The sequence below is a fragment of the Neofelis nebulosa genome, chromosome 7 (assembly GCF_028018385.1).
Source record: "Neofelis nebulosa isolate mNeoNeb1 chromosome 7, mNeoNeb1.pri, whole genome shotgun sequence".
Lineage (NCBI taxonomy): Eukaryota > Metazoa > Chordata > Mammalia > Carnivora > Felidae > Neofelis > Neofelis nebulosa.
In genome coordinates, this window is record NC_080788.1 from 52448100 (window position 1) to 52469835 (window position 21736).

Below are 21736 nucleotides of genomic sequence, written 5' to 3' on the forward strand. Positions count from 1 at the left end.
TTTGTGATTAAGATAATGTTAAATGTTTGCACATTGCAAGTCTTCATCTCATGTATAAAATAAAACACTCTTGGGGCGCCTGGGTGGCTCAGTCGGTTAAGCGTCCGACTTCAGCTCGGGTCACGATCTCGCGGTCCGTGAGTTCGAGCCCCGCATCGGGCTCTGGGCTGATGGCTCAGAGCCTGGAGCCTGCTTCCGATTCTGTGTCTCCCTCTCTCTCTGCCCCTCCCCCATTCATGCTGTGTCTCTCTCTGTCTCAAAAATAAATAAACGTTAAAAAAAATTTTTTTTTAATAAAAAAATAAAACACTCTTACAATACTGTCAGAAACAGAAGATGGATTAGACAAGGAGCTTACATTCTGAGAACTTCCATAATATTTAAGGCAAGGTAGAAGGTGTTACATCCCTTAAGAGAGGTAGAAATAAAGTTCCAGGAAGTCCAGAGGAATGAGTTATTCAATGTCGGGGATAAATGGGATGAGTGGTAGAGGAGAGAATTTTGAGAGATGGGTTACTGTCGGCATGGGTTGGGAGGGGGGGCAAGGGAGCTAGAAGATCATTTTAGGTAGAGGGGATGTTTTCAAATAGGCAAGGACTTGGGGAAATGTGGGCTGAATAAGGAAGTTTGGTTGGAGAACATAGCATGTCAAGGAAGAACTTGTGATTTGTCTCCACATTGTTTTTTCTTCCCAGCCATCAGTAAATGATAACACCATGCATTTGTCTACTCAGGTATTCAAATGAACTTGGAGTCGTATGTGATTGCTCAGAGGCCGTGACCAATAGTCACCAATACATACTGAATTTGCTGATTTCTCTCCATTGCTGGCACCATACCCCTGATTAATATTTCTTAGCTGAACACTTGCTGTGGTTCCTAACACATCACTTTCTGCTCCTGCTCTCTTGTCCATGTTGTGCTTCTACACCTTTCCTGGCTTCCACTCTTAATAACCACTTAATGTTCGAAGCTTATTTCTGCCCTATGCTTGACATATTTCTTTTCCAGTAGACATTTCCCTGGATTCATAGCTTGGCTGGCTCTATTTCATTCTGATCTCCGCTCAACTTTTAACTTTCTTAGAGGGAGATTTAATTCGTTATTGTATCCCAAGGAGTTTATATATACTCAAATGCTTCATAAAAAATGAAGTATTCGGGGGCGCCTGGGTGGCGCAGTCGGTTAAGCGTCCGACTTCAGCCAGGTCACGATCTCGCGGTCCGTGAGTTTGAGCCCCGCGTCAGGCTTTGGGCTGATGGCTCGGAGCCTGGAGCCTGTTTCTGATTCTGTGTCTCCCTCTCTCTGCCCCTCCCCCGTTCATGTTCTGTCTGTCTCTCTCTGTCCCAAAAATAAATAAAAACCGTTGGGAAAAAAAAAAAATTAAAAAAAAAAAATGAAGTATTCGGTTGGACATGTAAGTGGAAAACCAGATTAAGGACATGGATGCAGAGAGAGAATGCTGTCTCAGCTGTGTCTGGCCTTTCCTTCATTGAGGTAAGTCTTTATACTCAATATTTCTCTGAATGAGGAAGTGTCAAAGAGCTTTTTTCTCCTAAACCTCACATCACTCAAATTGGTATACCTGAGAATTCAAGCTAATGTTTTTAATGACTTTGTCTACTGATGTGAAGCTGACCCTTGAACAGTGCAGGGGTTAAGTCCGTGGCCCTCTGCACAGTGGAAAATACGCAAATAAAACTTTTGACTCCTCCAAAATGTAATTACTAAGTAAGCCTACTTTTGACTGGAAACATTACTGATAACAGTTGATTAACATTTTGTATATTATATGTATTACATACTTTGAGGGAAAAGAAAATGTCAAGAAAATCATAAGGAAAATACATTTGCAATACTGTATTTATTGGAAGAAAGTTCACATACATCTAAGTGGACCTGTGCAGTTCAAACCTGGGTTCAAGGGCAAGGGTTACTGCGGAAGTGATCACTATAGAGCAGCCATATTTTAATTTAAGGGTAAAGATCAAAGACACACCAGTGGGCAGCTTTCTGCTGTTAAGTTACGGAACACAAACCTTTACTGTTTTTGGTTATTCTCAACCACTTTAATATCAGTATTATGAAAAGCCCCCAATTACTGTGAATGTACTTGCTAAAAGACTAAAAATAATTGGTTTTTTTGTTTTTGATTAAAAAAAAATTTTTTTTTCTAACGTTTATTTGTTTTTGAGACAGAGACAAAGCATGAATGGGGGAGGGTCAAAGAGAGAGGGAGACACAGAATCTGAAACAGGCTCCAGGCTCTGAGCTGTCAGCACAGAGCCCGATGTGGGGCTCGAACTCACCAACCGCGAGATCATGACCTGAGACAAAGTCGGACACCTAACCGACTGAGCCACCCAGGCGCCCCTGTTTTTGATATTTTGTAATTGGCAGACAATTACTACTGATTCTAAGACTTCTGTCTTGAATACCTGTAAGTTAGGTCTGTGGCTCCAGTGTTTGCCAGCTGGGGACATTTAAAATGGTCACACTTAGTATTATTCCTGCCAAGTTTATTTTCTCATATGTTAAGGTTTATATGTAAACTTTAAAGAACTATTCATTATACTTGTTTCATATCTTGTGACTCCTTTATGTTTTGTTACAACATTGTCAGCTAATTGCACTAATTCACATTCCCATGAGAGTTACGTTCTACAAACGTCAGAAGCAAAGAGGAAAAAGTTTCAATAAAAGGAAGATAGTCTAAAGTGGGGAGGATGGCAGAGCAGTAAGAAGGGTGGGACTCAAAGGCCTGTAGATTTAATGAAAATTTGTATACCTGGTCACTTAAGCAGTAGTTTCAGTAGAAAATGTATGGGTGGGCATGCAGCTGAGGAATAGAAAAGCAATGATAAACAACTAAAGAGGAATTAGTGGTAAGGGTGTGGTTCTTTTGAGAGATTTCTGAGGCACATGAAAGAAGGTACCGTTTTTGGATTTGTTTTTAAATGTAAGAGTTTGAGTTTGATTACAGGCAAAACAAAAAGTAAGGAAGAAAGACCAAAGATGTAGAAGAGGCAAAAAGGCAAGAAGTAGGATGGAGAGCATGGGTGAAGAGATCAGCCTTAGCATGTCTTTCAAAGAGTCAGAATGAATGACTAAAGTTCAGGTGGGGAAAGGGACACTAGAGGAGAGTGCTCCCCAAGTGACCTTACTCCCATTCATAAGACATGGTTGTGAGGTCACTTCCTGGAGGGGATGAGAGAAGAGGATGGAAGTTTGAGACCCAAAAGGGTCTTTATAACTTTGTAAAACACATATATGTACATTAATACCGATCAGAAAGGACCTCGAAATTTAAAAGTGGTTTCACTGGGATCATTGCTTAAATTCTTTTGTAAGAGAACCAAAGGGAGCAGATGGTCTCAAGCAGGGCATCAATCATAGGGTAAAAATATGGAAAAGAATGATAGAAGCCAAACTTGGTTCTAAATTGTTACTAAATTTCTGTTCCTTTCAGGTTTTTTTTTTTTTTTTTTAAGTTCTCTTGTATGTCATTCTTAAGGTTAGTATAAAAGGGACATCGTGAAAAGCTAAGAATCACAATATAGACCTCTACAGGCAAGTTTAGCTTCCCAGAGGGAAAACTAACTGAAACATTCAGTTTTGTGTTTTTTCCTGGTAGTTGGCTCCATACCTCTCAAAAGTACGTTCATATCACTGTTTCTTGATTGCTTAATTTTAGACATAAATTAATGGTTTTGAAGACTGATGAGGATTTAGTTTACATCACTTCCCTCCCTTCCAACCTCCTTCAAGGATTATACTATTACTACTCTGGATTCTTTTTATAGACTTCCTTTACAGTGTCTAATATTTTTTCACCTTTATTTCTTATTGGCTGTCAACAGTAATTCTTGCCTCTCTGGTAGGTAAAATGACAATATTAATTTCCTGTCTTTACTTTTGACTCTCCCCCCACCCTCAACTTTTGTCATCTCTATTCTTACAGTTACATTATCGAAGTTGGTAACATTTGCATTCTATTTTATAACTGTTATTCACAGTTACCTCAGCTTTATCAGTTGATACAGTTCACTGTAGATCACAGTTTATACTGTGATCACATTTTCTTACATAGTATTTTGGTTTTTGGTGTTTAATTATTTTTTCCCCTTGTACTTTTGGCCTCTATCATAACCACAGTTATTTTACTGTCTTTCATTATATTAAGTATTCTCTAAGTCTTCCTTTTGTTCCAGGAAACTTCTTTGCTTCAATCTGAACTCATTGCTTTCTAATTCTTATATACAGCTCTCATCTTGGGACTTAGCTGCTCTCCTGAACTGAATCCATTATTTTCTAGATTCCATATATGGCAACTATTGCTTTTCGCCTGTGTCTTAGGTCAGGTTCCCTAGAAGAAATGGAAGTTCTTTATCTTAAACTTTGCGCATAGTATATACATCATAAATATCTTTCCGCAGTCTGTGGCTTGTCTTAGTTGGTATTATCTGTTGATACATTCCTAGTTGTATTTCAGAACTTAATTCAAGCATACTTTTGTAAGAACTGAATGTTCACCTCCCCCACATCATGATAATTGTTCCATCCTCTGAGACACAATAACCATCTCCACATAACACTGTTTTAACACTTAATCACAGTGCATTCTAGTTGCCTCCATTCAGTTATTCTCCCTTGCAGGAAAATATCTTATCAGTTTGCTCCAGTACTTACTTAGCCCAGGCTTCGTAAGTGCCCAGTATTTTCTGAAAGAAAGCATACCCTTGAATTTTAGCCATTCCCATTAACTGCTGCTATTCCAGTCTATACTGGTCAAGGTTCTCAATCACAAAGCATTGTCTCCTTTAAGCCGAAAAGGATTTATCAGAAAATACATCAGTTACAAAATTGTTGGAAAGGCTAGAGAAACAGTCTTGCAATAACGCCAAGAAACATGCATGTTACAGCAACGGCCTGATAGGCAAAGTGCTGCTGCTGCTTCCGCCGCCACAACCAAACACTAAAAGCCGAGAGTCCAACTTGGATGTAACCGCTGTTTTCCCCAGAACTGGACCACTTCTGCTGCTACCTTCCTTTGCAAATGGAAGTTCTGGGAAGAGTCTGTTTTCTGATATCTGTTCCCTCCCATATCCTAGACCGTGCAGATGGATCTGATCTTTGTGGACTAGGTCATACAACTACATCTGAGCTGCAAGAGACGTGGGGGATTTGCGTCCTGGTTTTTCTATCAGGAGGCAAGACTAATGTAGAAATTTCCCCAAAACACAGAAAAGATGACAGGCAAACGAATAGGACAGATGCTGTTATACCTGTGATGCCTTTTCAACACACCACTGCAGTATTGTCTTCCTTAGTGTATGAGAACTTCAGGGAATTCAGTTATTCCCTTACTCATTTCAATTTGACATGCCTCACTCAAAGAGCCTTAGTCTGACTTTGGCTCAGGTCATGATCTCATGGTTCATGACTTCAAGCCCTGCGTTGGGCTCATTAACTGTCAGCGCAGAGCCCCACTTTGGATCCTCTCTGACCCTCCGTCACTTCAGATTCTCAGACCCGCCCCTGGTCCCACACTCACGTTGTCTCAGAAATAAATAAGAAACAGGGGCGCCTGGGTGGCGCAGTCGGTTAAGCGTCCGACTTCAGCCAGGTCACGGTCTCGCGGTCCGTGAGTTCGAGCCCCACGTCGGGCTCTGGGCTGATGGCTCGGAGCCTGGAGCCTGTTTCCGATTCTGTGTCTCCCTCTCTCTGCCCCTCCCCCGTTCATGCTCTGTCTCTCTCTCTGTCCCAAAAATAAATAAAAAACGTTGAAAAAAAATTTTAGAAATAAATAAGAAACATTAAGAGAAGAAAGAAGAAAAAGGCTTAAACTATACAGACAGGTGGTATAGCCAAATAAGTATATTTTTACAGTCCTAATCTTTGAGCTATTCATCCCTTCTGGCTGATCCCTCATTTCATTTTGTTCCTCTTCCAGAATGCTCTTTCAGAAGTCACTCGATTCTTTGTTAGATTTCCACTGAATCCTACAACAGCATAGGCCTGGGCAGTCCAGGGCAGGGACTGAGTAGGTGGGGGAAGAGAAGACTGAAAATTTGATAATGATCTCTTATGTAGCACTGTCCACTTTCCAGTACACTTTCTCATTTATTTCATTTGAACCCTTCAATATACATCTAAGTTGCTGATTAAAAGAAGACAGGCTCAGGTTCCTCACTATTGGAGTTTACAGATAAGCCAGGGGAGGAGGCCAGAATGATCTACGTAGTAATGGTCTGAAATTAGAGACATCAGTATGAATTCATGGACAGCTTAATATAAATATAGGCTGCTACATATGGGAATGAGTATAGATATCTCTACATACACGTCAGTATACACTATGTTCTTGCTCTGTGACTGACAGATCCAAGAAGCAACAATACCCCAGTAACAATGAGTCCCAGATCTTTGTTTCTAATACCATTCCCCAGTGAAAGGAACCAGAGTTCCTCAGAGAAATGGCTGATTCTAGGACTGGAGAGGAAATATATAAGATGAATCTATAGTATCTTGTAGTGCTAGAAAGTAAGGAAGTACTTTAAAACACAAAGCAAAAAACAAACAAAAAAAACCCCACACACAATAATGCAGGTGTGTGTCAAAGGGATGGACACAGGAACCAATGCAAAACTCCCAGTGGCCAAAGCTTGAACGATTTGAGCAACAAAATTAAGTAGTATGAGATTATAACCCAGAGTATAAATATCCATGAATCCATACTGATATAAATAAATGATTGAATAAATGAGTAAGATGATACAAATTACCCATGGAAAAGAATTCCAAATTTATGTAAGTACTCTGTCCTCAAGGAGGTGGGGGCATAACTCCCCATTCTTGAAGCATGGCCTCTATAGAGGGATTTCATTCAAGAGTACAGAAAGGGGTCTGTGTGTTAGTTTGCTAGGGCTGTCATAACAAAGTACCACAGTCTGGATGGCCTAAACAACATTTATTTTTTCACAGTTCCGGAGGCTGGAAGTCCAAGATCAAGGTATTAGCAAGTGTGGTTTCTTCTGGGGCCTTTCTCCTTGGCTTGCAGTTGTGTCTCTCCCTGTGTCTTCACATGGTCGTCTCTGCACATGTTTGTGCACTAATTTCCTCTTCTGAAGACATCAATCATTGGATGAAGGCCCAAATGACCTCATTTTAAATTAATTGCCACTTTAAAGACACTCTCAAGATACAGTCACATTGTGAGTTACTGAGGGTTAGAACTGAAAATAAGGATTTTGAGGAGATACAATTCAGCCTGTAACAGGGAAAATAGTAACTTTACAATGGAAACACTTGGCAAACACTACCTGAGCCAGATGGTCTAGGTCAATATCAATAGTAATATCATGTTGATAGTATGGCCCTTGATTTGATGTGATGAAATGGCACTCTCCCTCACACACACACGAAAAAAAGCCCAGTCTAAGCAAGACAAATCCCAACTGAGGAATGTTCTACAACATACTTGACCTTACTACCCAAAACTGTCATCAAAAACAAGGGAAGAACTGTCATCCAAGAAGATCCACATGAGATGATTAAATGTAATCTAGGATCCTGGAACAGAAAAGGAAATGAGGTAAAAACTAAGGAAATTTGAATAAAGTGTGGACTTTAATTAATGATAATATGTCAGTATTAATTCATTGATTGTAACAAATATACTATACTAAGATAATAATAAGGTAAAATGGTTGCAGGGTGTCTTAATCTATTCAAGCTACTATAACAAAATACCATAGACTGGATGGCTTAACAACAGAAATTTCTCACAATTCTGGAGGCTGGGAAGCCCAAGATCAAGGTGCTGACACCTTGGTGTCTGGTGAAGGTTGGCTTCCTCAAGGATGGGTGTCTTTTCACAGTATCTTCACATGGTAGAAGGGGTGAGGGATCTTTCTGGGGTCTCTTTTATAAGGGCACTAATGCCATTCATGAAGGCTCCACCCTTATTACCTAATCACCTTCCAAAGCCCACACCTCCTACTACCATCACTTTGGGGGGTAGGATTTCAATATATGAATTAGGCAGGGGTAAGGATGGGAGGGTGGCAGAGGTATAAACATTCAATTCATTGCCCAGGTGTGTGACAACTTTGTATTATTTTTGCAATTTTTTCTATAAATATAAAACATAAACTAAAAGTTTATTTAGGGGCACCTGAGTGGCTCAGTTGGTTAAGCATCTGACTTTGACTCAGGTCATGACCTCGTGTTTTGTGAGTTGGAGCCCTGCATCGGGCTCTGGGCTAACCTCTCAGAGCCTGCTTGGGATTCTCTCTCTCCTTGTTTCTGTCCCTCCCCTGCCTAGTGTTCTCTCTCTCTCTCTGTCTCTCCAACCCCCTTCAAAAATAAATAAACTTTTAAGAAGTGTGTTTAAAGAAAAAAACAAAAGAAGGCTCACATGGGCTAGGTGGCTTAGTCCCACATTAGAACTAGGACTAGACGTGAGTTCGAGCCCCGCGTCAGGCTCTGGGCTGATGGCTCAGAGCCTGGAGCCTGTTTCCGATTCTGTGTCTCCCTCTCTCTCTGCCCCTCCCCCGTTCATGCTCTGTCTCTCTCTGTCCCAAAAATAAATAAAAAACATTAAAAAAAAAAAAAAATTAAAAAAAAAAAAAAAAGAACTAGGACTAGAATCAAGGTCATTTTAATCTAAGTCATTTTGACTACTGAGGATCTTCCATCACTACCACATGGAAAGTAGGTGTACTTAAAATCAAGTAATTCACGAAGATCAGGGCAGTATAAAGCAGGTGAATGCTATGGATACGAGTAGAAAGCATTTCAAGATCCAGAACATCAGCTGATGGGGGAATCTGGTACCAAAGAACCAGGCATAGAGATGCAGAGGCTAGTCAAATAGCTGGTGGTCAGTGCGCAGGGAGAAGACTGGGAACAAAGGGCCAGAGATCACACAGATATTTTAGGACACATAAGATTAGAATCTAGAATTAGAATAATAGGTACTGAGACTAAAAATAATTGCACCTTTTGAGTTAAGTACTATACTTTTAATCCTCCTTGCCTTGGGAGTCTTAAAGTGTGCCTAGGCCTAAATTCAGGTGGGAGGGAGCTAGAAAAACTGGCTGGGGTTGGAGAAGCGAAGGGGTGGGGAGCTAGTAGTTCCTGATGCCTGCCTTCCATCTTTCAAAAGTCTTCTAGGTCTTACTCTATTCTTAATTTTGGCTTTGCTTCATAGCCTAGTTTCCTTATACTATTCTTTTATATATCCTTTGATAATAAAAGACCTCTCATACATATCATTATTTGGATCTTCCAGTGAACTATTTGGGGTTCTTTCCCACTCATTCAAATGTCACCTGTGCCTTAGGGTTTAGTCCTCTGAAACACTAAGTATTAGGATATATAAATGCCAACTAATTAACCAGTAACACAGTGTTTTGCCTCTGCTTCTAGAATAGGCTAATCTTACAGAATCAAAATTACTACTTTTTAAAAAATGTATTTATTTAGTTTGAGAGAGAGAGAGAGTGCTTGAACAGGGGAGTGGCAGAAAGAGACAGAATCCCAAGGAGGCTTTGCACCACCAGTGTAGAGCCCGATGTGGAGCTCAAACTCATGAACTATGAGATCATGACCTGAACCAAAACTAGGAATCAGATGCTTAACCGTTGAACCACCCAGGCACCCCTAGAATTACTACTTTCTATGATCATGCAGCATGGACTGCCCCTTCCCCAGCTACTCATTATAGTGAGCTCCCCCAGGTCAAATGCCATATTTCATTAATTTCTGTCTTTATTATTTTAAGTGCTGGCACATAATAGGCCCTCCATCAAATTATTTTTTTCAATTTGAATAAAGCAATGACCACCCTACTAAATTGCTAGCCTCCCACATTCTGTTTTCTGTTTAGTTTTTCTCCATTGTACACAGCTATGGGTTGAATTGTGTGTCCCCTCCCCACCTCTAAAAGATGCTTAAGTCCTTTCTACTCCTAGTCCTTGTGAATGAGACCTTATTGGAAATAGGGTCTTTGTAAATGATCATGTTAAGATGAGGTCATTAGGCTGGGCCCTAATCCAACATGACTGTGGCCTTATAAAAATGTGAAATTTAGACACAGACACACATGCACACGGGGAGAATACCATGTAAAGATGAAGACTGAGATTGGGGTGAGCAGCAGAATCCAATGAATGTCAAAGACTGTAAGCAAACCACTAGGATATAGGAGAGAGGCCTAGAACAGTCTCTCTCCCAGCTTCTGGAAGGAACCAACTCTGCCAACACTTAGATCGAAGACTTCTAGCCTCCAGATCATACAGCACATTACAGTTTAAGCCATGCTGTTTGTGGTGCTTTATTACTGCAATCTCAGCAAATGAATACTTGTCATCTTTCCCTTCTACCTTTATCATTGTCTCCCTGATTAGAATATAAGCTCCTTGAGGTCAGAGATTTTATCTGTGTTGTTCACTCACAAGTGAACATGTAAAACAGTGTCTGGCACATAATAGCTCTCAATATTTGTTGCAAAAAGTGACACAAATGTTTTGGAAGAGAGGGATTTTTCACATTAACTTGGGCATTGTTTTTATTTGAGACAAACTACATGAAAATGTTCCCAATTATAAAGTGATAATTGAGAACTTCATTAACTTCAAATATACAATAACATCTGGCAACTCTTTGGGAGGGAGGAATCCTAAATCCTGGAAAGTTGTAACTATTGCTAGTTGCCATACTTCACTAATGACAAAGTGCTTGGAACTGTGAATATATGTGATTAAAGTAAGGGAGGTCAGTCATCTGGGTTTCCTTGTTGCTTCTTTTGGCTTTTAAGCCTACTCTTTTCCTGACTGAGGTAAAGTCAAGTCAAGGGTAGAGAATCCTTCTCCTCTTCCTCATCTCCACTACCTTCCTCTTACTGTGGCCCCCAAAATTTGGGTGGTTGAATGCATGTGTTCAGGAATTAGAAGACAATAATTCTAGTTTTTTGTTTCTCTGTCAAAAAAAAAAAAAAAGACTCATCTATGAGACCCTTTTTAAAGCTTTTTCTCAATATAGGGGAAGAAAAAGTTTTCCTCAACCCTTTTGGGGTCCCTAGCTGTGTATAAAAATTAAACTGACAGGGGCGCCTGGGTGGCGCAGTCGGTTGAGCGTCCGACTTCAGCCAGGTCACGATCTCGCGGTCTGTGAGTTCGAGCCCCGCGTCAGGCTCTGGGCTGATGGCTCGGAGCCTGGAGACTGTTTCCGATTCTGTGTCTCCCTCTCTCTCTGCCCCTCCCCCGTTCATGCTCTGTCTCTCTCTGTCCCAAAAATAAATAAAAAACGTTGAAAAAAAAAATTTATAAAAAAAAAAAAAATTAAACTGACAAAGACCGATTAAGAGGAGAAGTGACATATATATTTATGTTGTTTTCTGTGACACAGGAGCATTGACCCAAAGAAATGGCAAAACCTATTTGCTTTTACAGTAGGTTGAACAAAGAGAAGCAATTGTGGAAAAGTGACTAAACTCTGTGGGGAGGCGAATGGTAGGTAAGAATTACTTTAACAAAGGTTTGTTGGTGCAGAATTCTCTTGGTCTCAGCTTCTCCTTGATGATAAGAATGTTACTTTCCTTGTGGTATAGGGAGGACATCTTTCATATAGGAATTTCATGTCCTTCTTTTGAGAAAAAGAATGTTTTTCTTGTATTTGCTGTTTTTCACGCGCTCCGAACTCAAAATAGTTGGTATGCCAAAGCAGCATACCCTGGGGTGTATGCTGTAAACTCCTTCATCAACATTTCTCAACAGTCCTGAGAGGTAAGTATTATCCGAGGATGAGGAAACAGAGTGGTTACCACCTTACACAAGGCATGAAGAATTTATAAGGGGTAGAATTCAAGCCTCCTAAATCTCAATCCAGTGCCCTTCCTGTTGTACTGGTCATAGCTACACATTTTCCCTTTTTGTGTCTGGACAAACAAAGGGTGGGACCCCAAAACATGAAAGAGATGTGATTTTAGAATTGGAAGGCACAGAGAATTCTGTGGGTCTTTGGATCCTGTAGCCATTACCTATGGCATCTCTGAGGGGATTGTAAACAGTGAGTAAGGGAAAGACAAGCTTGAATTCCAGGGAGTGAGGAATTGCCCTAAGCCCTCCCCCCACATATCAATGGTCTTTCTTCACATACACATGCAGGATACACACCGGGGCCAGCCTTGAGACATGGTCTTGATAGAACCCATCTCAGATTGCCAGGACAGGCATTTCAGAATTCAAAGAAATAAGATGAGAATAATAAGAGGCTGGGATTAAAAAAATATGGAGATTAGTCAGCCAGGAATGAAAGTGGGGGTGTAGAGCAGGTAGAAGGTGAAGACAGTATGGGCACAGGGGGTTGGGGGTGGGGAAAGACCACATTCTTGTGCTTGATGTGCAAGAATAACAGTGAGCAGATTGAATGGCACTCCTGAGACTCCTTTGACCTTTTGATACAGAGTTAATTTGCAGTATGGACTTTGTACAAAAGCCCCTGCAATTTTCAGGTGGCATCCGGATAGCTTCTGGTGGCACCATGGAACGGATAATCACCAGGGGCAACAGGACTGGGTCGGAAAGGCAGTGGCACCTTGGCAAACACATAGACTTAGCAGAGGTAGGCACCTGGGCTGCCCCCCTGGGGGCATCTTGTTTCAAGAAACGATGCCCGGGCTGATGCCCAAGTGTTAGGGTGATTTTGGTGATCATCTATCCCAGATTACTGGTCCTCACTGTCCAGCTCCCAGTTCGCTGCTCCTAAGAGGATCTTCTGTGAGTTCTAGGTTGTTCTGTGGACTTCGAAGAAGCCTCCTCCCAAATCGTTTCTCTAAAATTGCCTGGAAGGATAGGAAAAGCATCTGGAGACTCCTAGTCGTTTACCTGGACACACGCAGTGACACCAGCTATCGCCGCCCCTCTCTGTGGCTGGGCCATTCTGCACCGCCCAGGGCTCGCTGTAGGGGAGATGGGACGTCCGGGGGGCCACGCGCCCCCCGGGGCAGGTGTGCCGCGAAAGAGTGGCCGGGGCGGGCTTCCGGGCCTCGGCGGCGCTGGCTAGCAGGGCAAGGATGCTCGGAGCCGGCAGCCGAGGGGAGGCAGCGTGAGCCGGAGAGAGCCCTGAGCAGCCGCTGTGGCAGCGCCGGAGCGCAGCCTCCTCCCGCTCCCACAATGCACAGGGCGGCGGCGGCAGCGGCGGCAGCGGCAGCGGCAGCGGCAGCATCACCGGCCGCCCAGGGGGCTGCGGCTGCGACCCCGAGGACCCCGGGCACGCGGAGCGCTCGCGCCTGCTCGCGGCGAGCCCGGGAGTGATGGCGAGGTCTCCGCGGGCCGCCCGCGCCTGAGGCGCCCCGCCCCGCCCCGCCCCGCCCGCCGCTGCCCGCCCCGCCCGGCCCTGCCCCGCGCGCCGGCGGCGGCTGCCTGGGCGCTTCCTAGTTGGCGCGGGCGGCCGCCCAGGCGAGGTGCGGCCTCCGCTCAGGCGGGGGGCGTCGGCGCCGCGGGGCCCCGCCATGGCAGCGTCCGAGCTCTACACAAAGGTGAGGCGCCGCGGGGAGGGGGCCGCGCGGCCCGGCACCGCCCGCTGTGGGGCTAGGGAGGGGCGGGGGCGCGGGGGCCGGCGCGGCTGCACCACCCCTTCCCGATCATTTCAAAACCCCCGGCCCGGCCCGCCTGCCGCAGAGGCGCCTTCCTCTTTCGGGCGCTCGGGGCGCAGGCCTGCCTTGGGGGTCTCTCTGGCCCCTGCCACGCTTCCTGGGCTGGGTGCTCAGCGTGTTTCTGATTGGAAAGGGGGGGCCGCCGCCAGGATTGCCCTGGCCGCCGGTTTGGTTTCGGAAAACGCCTGGTTGCGGGAGATGCTTGATCGGGTGGATCAGATGGTCCCTCCCTTGGGGACAGGCGCTTAAAATAACGTCTTGTGTTGGTATGCGGTGCCACTTCTACCGCCAGCCAGCCTTTCTGTGAGATTATTTGGAGTCCTGCAAACACGGTCGCCAGTCGATTTTTCACCCCTGAAGCCGGGTTTCACATTGCTTCCCTGGGGGTGGTGAGCCCTTGAAGATGCAGCCGGATAAATGCGAGATGATTCATGGGCTCGGATGCTCGGCTCTCATTTGTCCCTGGGAGTTTGCTACCTACGTGAATCCCTTAGAGCCTTGTTATGCTCCATGGCTTCACCATCCTCTGGGGCGAGCCTTAAGGAAAGTGGCAGCCTTTTCTTTCTTACACTGACATCAGTATTCTCCGGGTCTGGTAATCTATGAATGGCATATTTTGGAAAACTGCCCCTTTGAACACTTATGAAAATTTGTCTTAGGCGGTGTGGTGCTTTGTGAATGTATGTAGTCATGGCATTTTATACTATAACTCCAGTGTACGTAGGTGTTTTGCTAACTGTTAATTACCCTTAATTCCAGTTAACAGAATTGCCTTAACTTTTCAACTTCACGTTTGTGGCAGAATCTCCATTTAGGATCTTAGAATCATTGCTTCCAAATGTGACCCAAAGTAAACCCAGGACCAAAGTTGCAGCATGTTATAGAAGTCTGGACCCACCATCAAGAGACCTGGATTCTGGCCCAGGCCTTTTCACTTACCGTGTGACCTTGGGCAAGTCACTTAACTTCTTTTGTTTGGTTGTCTCATATCTGTAAATGGAGTTAATTATACCTGCCCGACATCTCTTACAAGACTGTTGTGAGATCAGACCTAGTAATAGATGGGAAAGCTTTTGCAGCCTGTGAATTTCTCAACAAATATGAGGTATATGATTAATTTCTTCGACCATGAAATGAGGAGTTTGCTTGAAACACTCTCTAGGTCCCCTTTTTTTCCAGTCATACATTTAAAGACTTCACAGTAGGAACTTCTCTCTAAACCTGGTAATTTTCTTAGGCATTGTAGGCCTCTAATGTATGAATGAATGCAATTAGGAACTGATTCGGTTACTTTATTTTTTTTTTTTATTATTTTTTTTTATTTATTTATTTTTGGGACAGAGAGAGACAGAGCATGAACGGGGGAGGGGCAGAGAGAGAGGGAGACACAGAATCGGAAACAGGCTCCAGGCTCCGAGCCATCGGCCCAGAGCCTGACGCGGGGCTCGAACTCACGGACCGCGAGATCGTGACCTGGCTGAAGTCGGACGCTTAACCGACTGCGCCACCCAGGCGCCCCATCGGTTACTTTATTAATAAACATTGATCCAGTGCTAACTATGTGCCAGGTACTGCTCTAAGTGCTTTACAAATAATAACTCGTTTATTCCTCATAATGAACATATGAGGGTAGGTACTGAGAAGTGCCATGAAGAGATACAGGTCTGTAAACATTCCTTAGTTCCTTTGTATAGCCCTCTACTCTTCACTGTGGTGAGGAGTCCATCAGTGAGCTGCCTAATTGTGGGCTGCTTAACTAGAGACTGGATAATAAATTGCTCTTGGTGTTAAATCAGCTTTTTTTCTCCCAAGATAATTTTGAAGAAAAAAATTTTTTTTAAATACTGTGATTTTTAAATTGCAAGGATTTGAGTTTTGGTCATAGCTTCATCACACACTGTTAAAATTTGGCTTTTAGGCATTGTAAAGACAGACTGGTTTAGACATCAAAAGTGAGTTGAGCTTAGGGGCGCCTGGGTGGCGCAGTCGGTTAAGCGTCCGACTTCAGCCAGGTCACGATCTCGCGGTCCGTGAGTTCGAGCCCCGCGTCAGGCTCTGGGCTGATGGCTCGGAGCCTGGAGCCTGTTTCCGATTCTGTGTCTCCCTCTCTCTCTGCCCCTCCCCCGTTCATGCTCTGTCTCTCTCTGTCCCAAAAATAAATAAAAAATGTTGAAAAAAAAAAAGTGAGTTGAGCGTAAATTGCCTTCTAAATACATTTATGCCTAAGTATAATCTCCTCACTTGGCTATTTGTTGGCTAATTCTTTTTGTGAATGGGCCTTAGCTTAATGGTGGGCCAGAATATTTATTGAGCACCTCTTGGGTGCCAGGTACTTTATTTAATATTGAGAGGTTCTAACAATGAACAAGACATAGCCCTTTCCCGCACAGGGCTCACAGTCTGTTTCCTATATTCTTGACCTACTTTGAATATCCAGGAGCATAAATAACCTGTTGTTACCTCCATAGCAGGGAGACAGCTGGTGTGGTATTTATTAGTAGAAATTAGGGAATGGGTTGGGACGTGGGGAAGGTTGGATGATTCTAGAGATAGAAGCTTGGGTAGTGATTATTAGAGGAAGAGGGAAATCATTAGAGGTTAAATCAATGGATAAACACAAGGATTTTTCCCTCACAGAAGATTATAGGGAAGGAAGTTCTGGAGTAGATTATAAGGAAAGATGTATTAGTGACGTGCCATAATTATGGTATTCAACATAGTGGTTAAATCTGAAAAGTGCCTTTTTAAAAAATGTCATTCAGAGTTTAAAGGCAGATTTTGATAGGTGATACATATCAGCTCCCATAACAGTGAAAGGCAAGAGATCATTCAGTTTATTCTTTGTAGCTAAAATGATAATGGTTTTCTCATAGTAAGTTATCAGGGCTTCCATTTTGTAAATTTTTCCAGCAGCATAAACATTTTAAGGACAATAGCTAGATTCCCAGGATATAACATTTCTGGAAACCAACATTTTGGTTAAAATGTTTTTATTTTATTTTATTTTATTTTTAAGTTTATTCTGAGAGAGAGAGAGAGAGAGGGGAAGCACAGGGGCAGGGGCAGAGAGAGAGAAGGAGAGAGAATCCCAAGCAGGCTTCGCTGGCAGCACAGAGCCCGACTCAGGGCTTCAGCCCACAACCCATGAGATCATGACCTGAGCCAAAATCAAGAGTCAGATGCTTAACTGACTGAGCCACCCAGGCGCCCCTGTTTGTTGGTTTTTAAAATAAAGGCTTTATTGAGATATAATTTACATACCATGCAACTCCCAATTTAAAGTGTACGATTCTTTTTTTTAAATTTTTTTTAATGTTTATTTATTTTTTGAGAGAGTAAGCGAGCAGGGGAGGGGCCAAGAGAGAGGCAGAAACAGAATCCAAAGCAGGTGCCAGGTTCTGAGCTGTCAGCACAGAACCCACGTGGGGTTCAAACTCACAAATGGTGAGATCATGACCTGAGCTGAAGTCGGATGCTTAACCGACTGAGCCACCCAGGTGCCCCTAAAGTGTACATTTCTTAAATAAGTAAACATTAAAAAAAAAACCCAAAAAACAAGAAGCTTTCACGTTCTCTCTCTCAAAATAAATAAATAAATAAACATTAAAAAAAAATAAAGTCTGCAATTCAGGGGCCACATGGGTGGCTCAGTCGGTTGAGCATCCGACTCTTGATTTCTGCTCAGGTCATAATTGCAGGGTCACAGGATGGAGCCCTGCATCACCCTCTGTGGAGCCTGATTAAAATTCTCTCTCTCCTTCTCCCTCTGCCCCTCTTGTGTGTTTGTGTGTGTGTACTCTCTCTCAAAAAAATAAAAGTGTATAATTCAGAGATATTTAGTATAATCACAGTCGTGGGTCAGTTTGTGTTTAGATCCACCTGGCTTGTTCCCAAAAGAATTAAAGGTGGCTATGATATCTCATTGCTTTCTGATTTTGAAAATATTTACTAGTCTTGACTTGCCAGTGGATATTTGAATCATAATGTTACCCATAGATGCTTTCAGTAACTTCGAAGGATTCAGCATTTGTGGAGCAGAGTTTATTAATTAGGCCTGGATAGATCACCAGCAGCAGTAAAATGTCATGGTAGTCCTCCTCACATGAGCTTCCCAAACATCATGGATAACACCATAAATGCCCTAGAATGCCCAAGATTACCTGAAGTTGTTTAATTAGGAGTCCCATTGTGTATCAGGATGCTGAGTTTTGTAACAGTACAAAAACTAAAGCCCCTGCTAGAGAAGCAACATAAACTTTCCTAGATGAAACTACAATTTAGGCCAATAGATTGTATATCTGTAATCTTCCTTTCCCACTATATTTCTTCATACCTACTGAAGCCACATGGCCTAGATTTTTTTCTGGGATAGTTCCTGTTTTATATTCTATGCCATTTTCCCCCTACCATCAATCCTGGAAATTCTAATATTTGGGTGTTGAAATTACATTTCTCAGAGTACTTTCAGCATCTTAAAGCAGGACAGAAACCTCATGTCTCATCATGTGCCTGATATAGGATTTAGCAAATACATTCGATTTCCTCAAGTATCCTGTCCTGCCCCTTCCATCTATATTTTCTCCTGATGTCTCTAATGGCAGGGAAACAGACTCTAAATGATAGTTTGAGATGATTAGTTCACTTGTAGGAATGGAGCAGGGTACAAAGAAGTGGTTAAACAAGTAAGCACATTTCCAGGCATGTTGAACAGGATGAGTAATAGCGTGGAGAGCTGGGAGCCAGGGAAACCAAAAAAAAAAAAAAAAACAACCCACCAAAAAAAGCCGTTGTAGGAAACAAAATAGGAAGTGATGAAGCTCTGGTAGACTGAGGCACAGGCAGAAGTTATATGAGAAAAGGACAAAGCTGAGAGGCAGGTGTCTGTGATGGATTAGGTACAGGAAGGCAAGGAGAGGGAACAGCATAAGTTAACACCAGTAGCTCTAGATTTGGAAACTGGAAATTAATTCCCATTATGTCATGGAGTTTTGCAGACTCCGTGTAACCTGTAAGCTACTAAGAAATACTTCTTCAGACTGCTTGAGCACAGCAGAAAGCTCATGATTTCCTCTTGAAATTTGTTACTGTCTCTTGAAGTGTGAAAGTTTGGTGTATTGCCCAGTGGCTAAAAGAGTACAAAGGAATTCTCATTTTAATGAGAGTTGCTACTGCCAGATGAACATTTCAAATCTATCTGGTGCTTTTAGCAGTTCAAAGTAGGGGAATACTGGAGGAAGGTCTATGAATGGGGTTCCTGGGATTTAACCATTACCTCCAAAGGGTTGGGGCACGGCGGAGGTGCACTATAAGAAAGTGTGGGAGAGGACAGGCAAACCCTCTTTCCTTACATCTTGTCTCCAAAGGTAATATAGCTTCTTAGTTTTTTACTTTATAATGGATTTTGCCTCCATAGGGAGAATGTAGGGGCACATGGCCCACTGGAGGATAGAGTTTGATGTATTCGTCTCTACTTAGGCAATTCCTAATGAAGTATAAGGTCTTGTGAAAAGTTGAAACTCCTAGCCTGGAGTTTCTATGTAATAAGGCCTGGCCCTCGGTAAAGTATCATGTGGGCAACCCCACTCCTCCCATTCCACCTGACTGACAGGTCTCCTTCCCACAGAGTCATCCCAGACTTTGTCCATTTGTCTCCCTGGGGAGTTTGTCCTCTCCTTTCCTTCCAGCACCTGCCTTTCTGTCTCTCTTTCCAACAACTTTAGTGAGGTATAATTTATATGTAATAAAATTCACTCATTTTAAATGTACAGTTTAGTGAGTTTGACAGATATGTTCTGTCATGTAACCACTACCACAAACAAGATATAGAACATTTTCATCACCCTCAAAAGTTCCTTGTGTTAAGCTTCTTTTCTTCCCCAGTTAATTCTTTGTGGCTAAAAGGATAATTTTTTAAATGAACTCCTATTTACTGGAGTTGTGCTTGCCCAGTGGGGCAGCAGGAAGAGTTGTTTGTTTTCAAAATGTATGTTATGGTTTCACGTTAGCCCAACCAATAGAGAGATACTTACTCTAGAGGCCTGAACCGAGGTGTCACTTCTGTGGAGTTTCATTCACAGTGGGAGGTGGGAGTGGATCGAAAAGGATTTTAGGTGATTTATTTAATTTTTCCTTCACACACTTACCCCTTTACCTTTATTGATAGGGTCTGCCTTTGATGCCTTGAGTCCTTAGGTCCTTAGTGTGCTAAAATGCCCGTTGGTCACTTTTGCCTTTTAACAGTTGTCCTGTTCCATCTACCTTGGTTGTAATGCCAGTCTGGGTTTGTGGTGATACAGATTTTTAAACTGCAGAAACTTATCCCTGGCTTCTTCATGCCTCGGACCTTCTCCATTTCTTTTCTAAGCCCTCCTCAGCTGGAAGTCTCCTAAACCAGCAGCCATTAGTATTAAACAGCTCCTTGTACCATAGAGGTTTTTGCCAGTTGTGGAACTTGGGGATGGTGTGATTATGTTTTGACTTCAAAATAAAGACTCCAAACTTGGTTGAAATCAAGGGAGAAGTACATTGTCCACTTCTAAGTGTTCACGAGGACCATCTGTCTACCTCCTTTGGCCTGATGTGCTGCTGTGTTGTGAACATGTTGTTGTGTTCACAGTGCTGAACTGGAGGGAGGCCGGGCACTAAAAAGACAAGTTTTGTCTCTCCTTAGTCACTCATACAGAAACTTGCATTTTCCTGGCCAGGAATCCTGTGTGTATGTTTGGGGTTTCTACTTCTTTGTAAAAACACACGGAAACTAGAGGAGTTTCAGAATAGGAGAAGTAAAATGATTATGGCAATAAAGAAGGTAGATTAGAAAGGCAGAACTCCTTAACTTAGAAAGGTGAAGGTGGAAAATGATGAAGTATTTAACATCAAGAATAATAGAAGTTTTATAACATCAAATCTCAGGGATTCTTGTTAGATCTTGAAATAAATAAATATGTTATTTAAAATGAATTTCTACTTGGGGGTGCCTGGGTAACAGTCAGTTAAGCATCCGACTTTGGCTCAGGTCATGGTCTCATGGTTTGTGGGTTTGGGTCCCATGTTGAGCTCTGTGCTGACACCTCGTAGCCTGGAGCCTGCTTTGGATTCTGTGTCTCCCTCTCTCTCTGCCTCTCCCCTGCTCTCATTCTGTCTCTCTCTTTCTCAAAAATAAACATTGTAAAATGAATTTCTGCTTTAAACATTATGTTTACATTTATGAAACTTATTACCTCAAGTTATGATGGCAGCTAGTATGTAGTAGATAAATAAAAAGGGTCTGGATAATTCATACATCATAGTTCTGAGATACTGACTTAACAAACATCTCTTTGACAGTGTTAAACAGTTTACCAGCCAGAGCTGTTTTAGTTGGAAGTATCAGAAACATGACTCAAAGCCAAAAAGGATTTTATTTGCTTCTATGACCTGAACACCCAGGTCCATGGATTCAAAGCTAGAATGTGGTCTTTTGGGCTCTCTGTCACTGACTTTCATGTCAGATTATGCTGTCTACCATTGGTTTCATCCACATGACAGCTCTTTTCATGATGAAAAAGATGGTCAGTGGCACCTGCCGACCACATGATCTTCCAGCTCTGGGCCTGAAGGAAGAGAGTCTGGTAGAAGAATCCTGGTTGCCCTTGCTAGGGGTCATGTGCCCTCTCGTTCCACTCTGCTGTGTAGGCAGTGGAGGAAAAATACTATGCATAGTCAAGTCCTGCTCATCTCAGGCCAGGCAGAGGATAAGATCTCATGATGAATAGCTCTGCTCAGATCTGGTGGCTGAAAACTGTTGCCCATCAGAAAGAATAGTCAGTGTCTGCTATGAATAAGTCACCAAAAATGACAAAGCGATTGAATTCTGCCCCTACCCTTCTGGTCTTTAAGCAGAAGAATGGGAGGATTTTGCATGGACAGAAGACATTGTATATCTTTCCCTAGAGAATCATTTGAATTAAAAAAAAAAAGAAAAAAGAGCCATGGAGAATCCATATAAGCAAATGTTACTGAAATCCTATCAGAGATTGAAGATTTGAAAAGTATTTTTCATTCAGTCTTAATTAGGGGGTTATGAACCCTTTGTCA

At 42.7% G+C, this 21736-nt stretch overlaps 1 protein-coding gene across 5 annotated transcripts in view; it reads left to right on the forward strand.

The window, feature by feature from the left end:
* Window positions 1-13044: 13044 nt before the first annotated feature.
* MYO5A (myosin VA) overlaps window positions 13045-21736 on the forward strand; it is a 195395-nt gene continuing 186703 nt past the window's right edge. For 2 of the 5 annotated variants that reach the window (XM_058737702.1, XM_058737703.1), the window contains exon 1: window positions 13050-13543. In XM_058737702.1, coding sequence (XP_058593685.1) covers window positions 13517-13543 — 27 coding nt within the window. In that variant the 5' untranslated portion in view covers window positions 13050-13516. Of the gene's footprint in view, window positions 13544-21736 lie in introns of all 5 variants that reach the window. The other 3 variants (XM_058737701.1, XM_058737700.1, XM_058737704.1) reach the window with 3 other exon arrangements.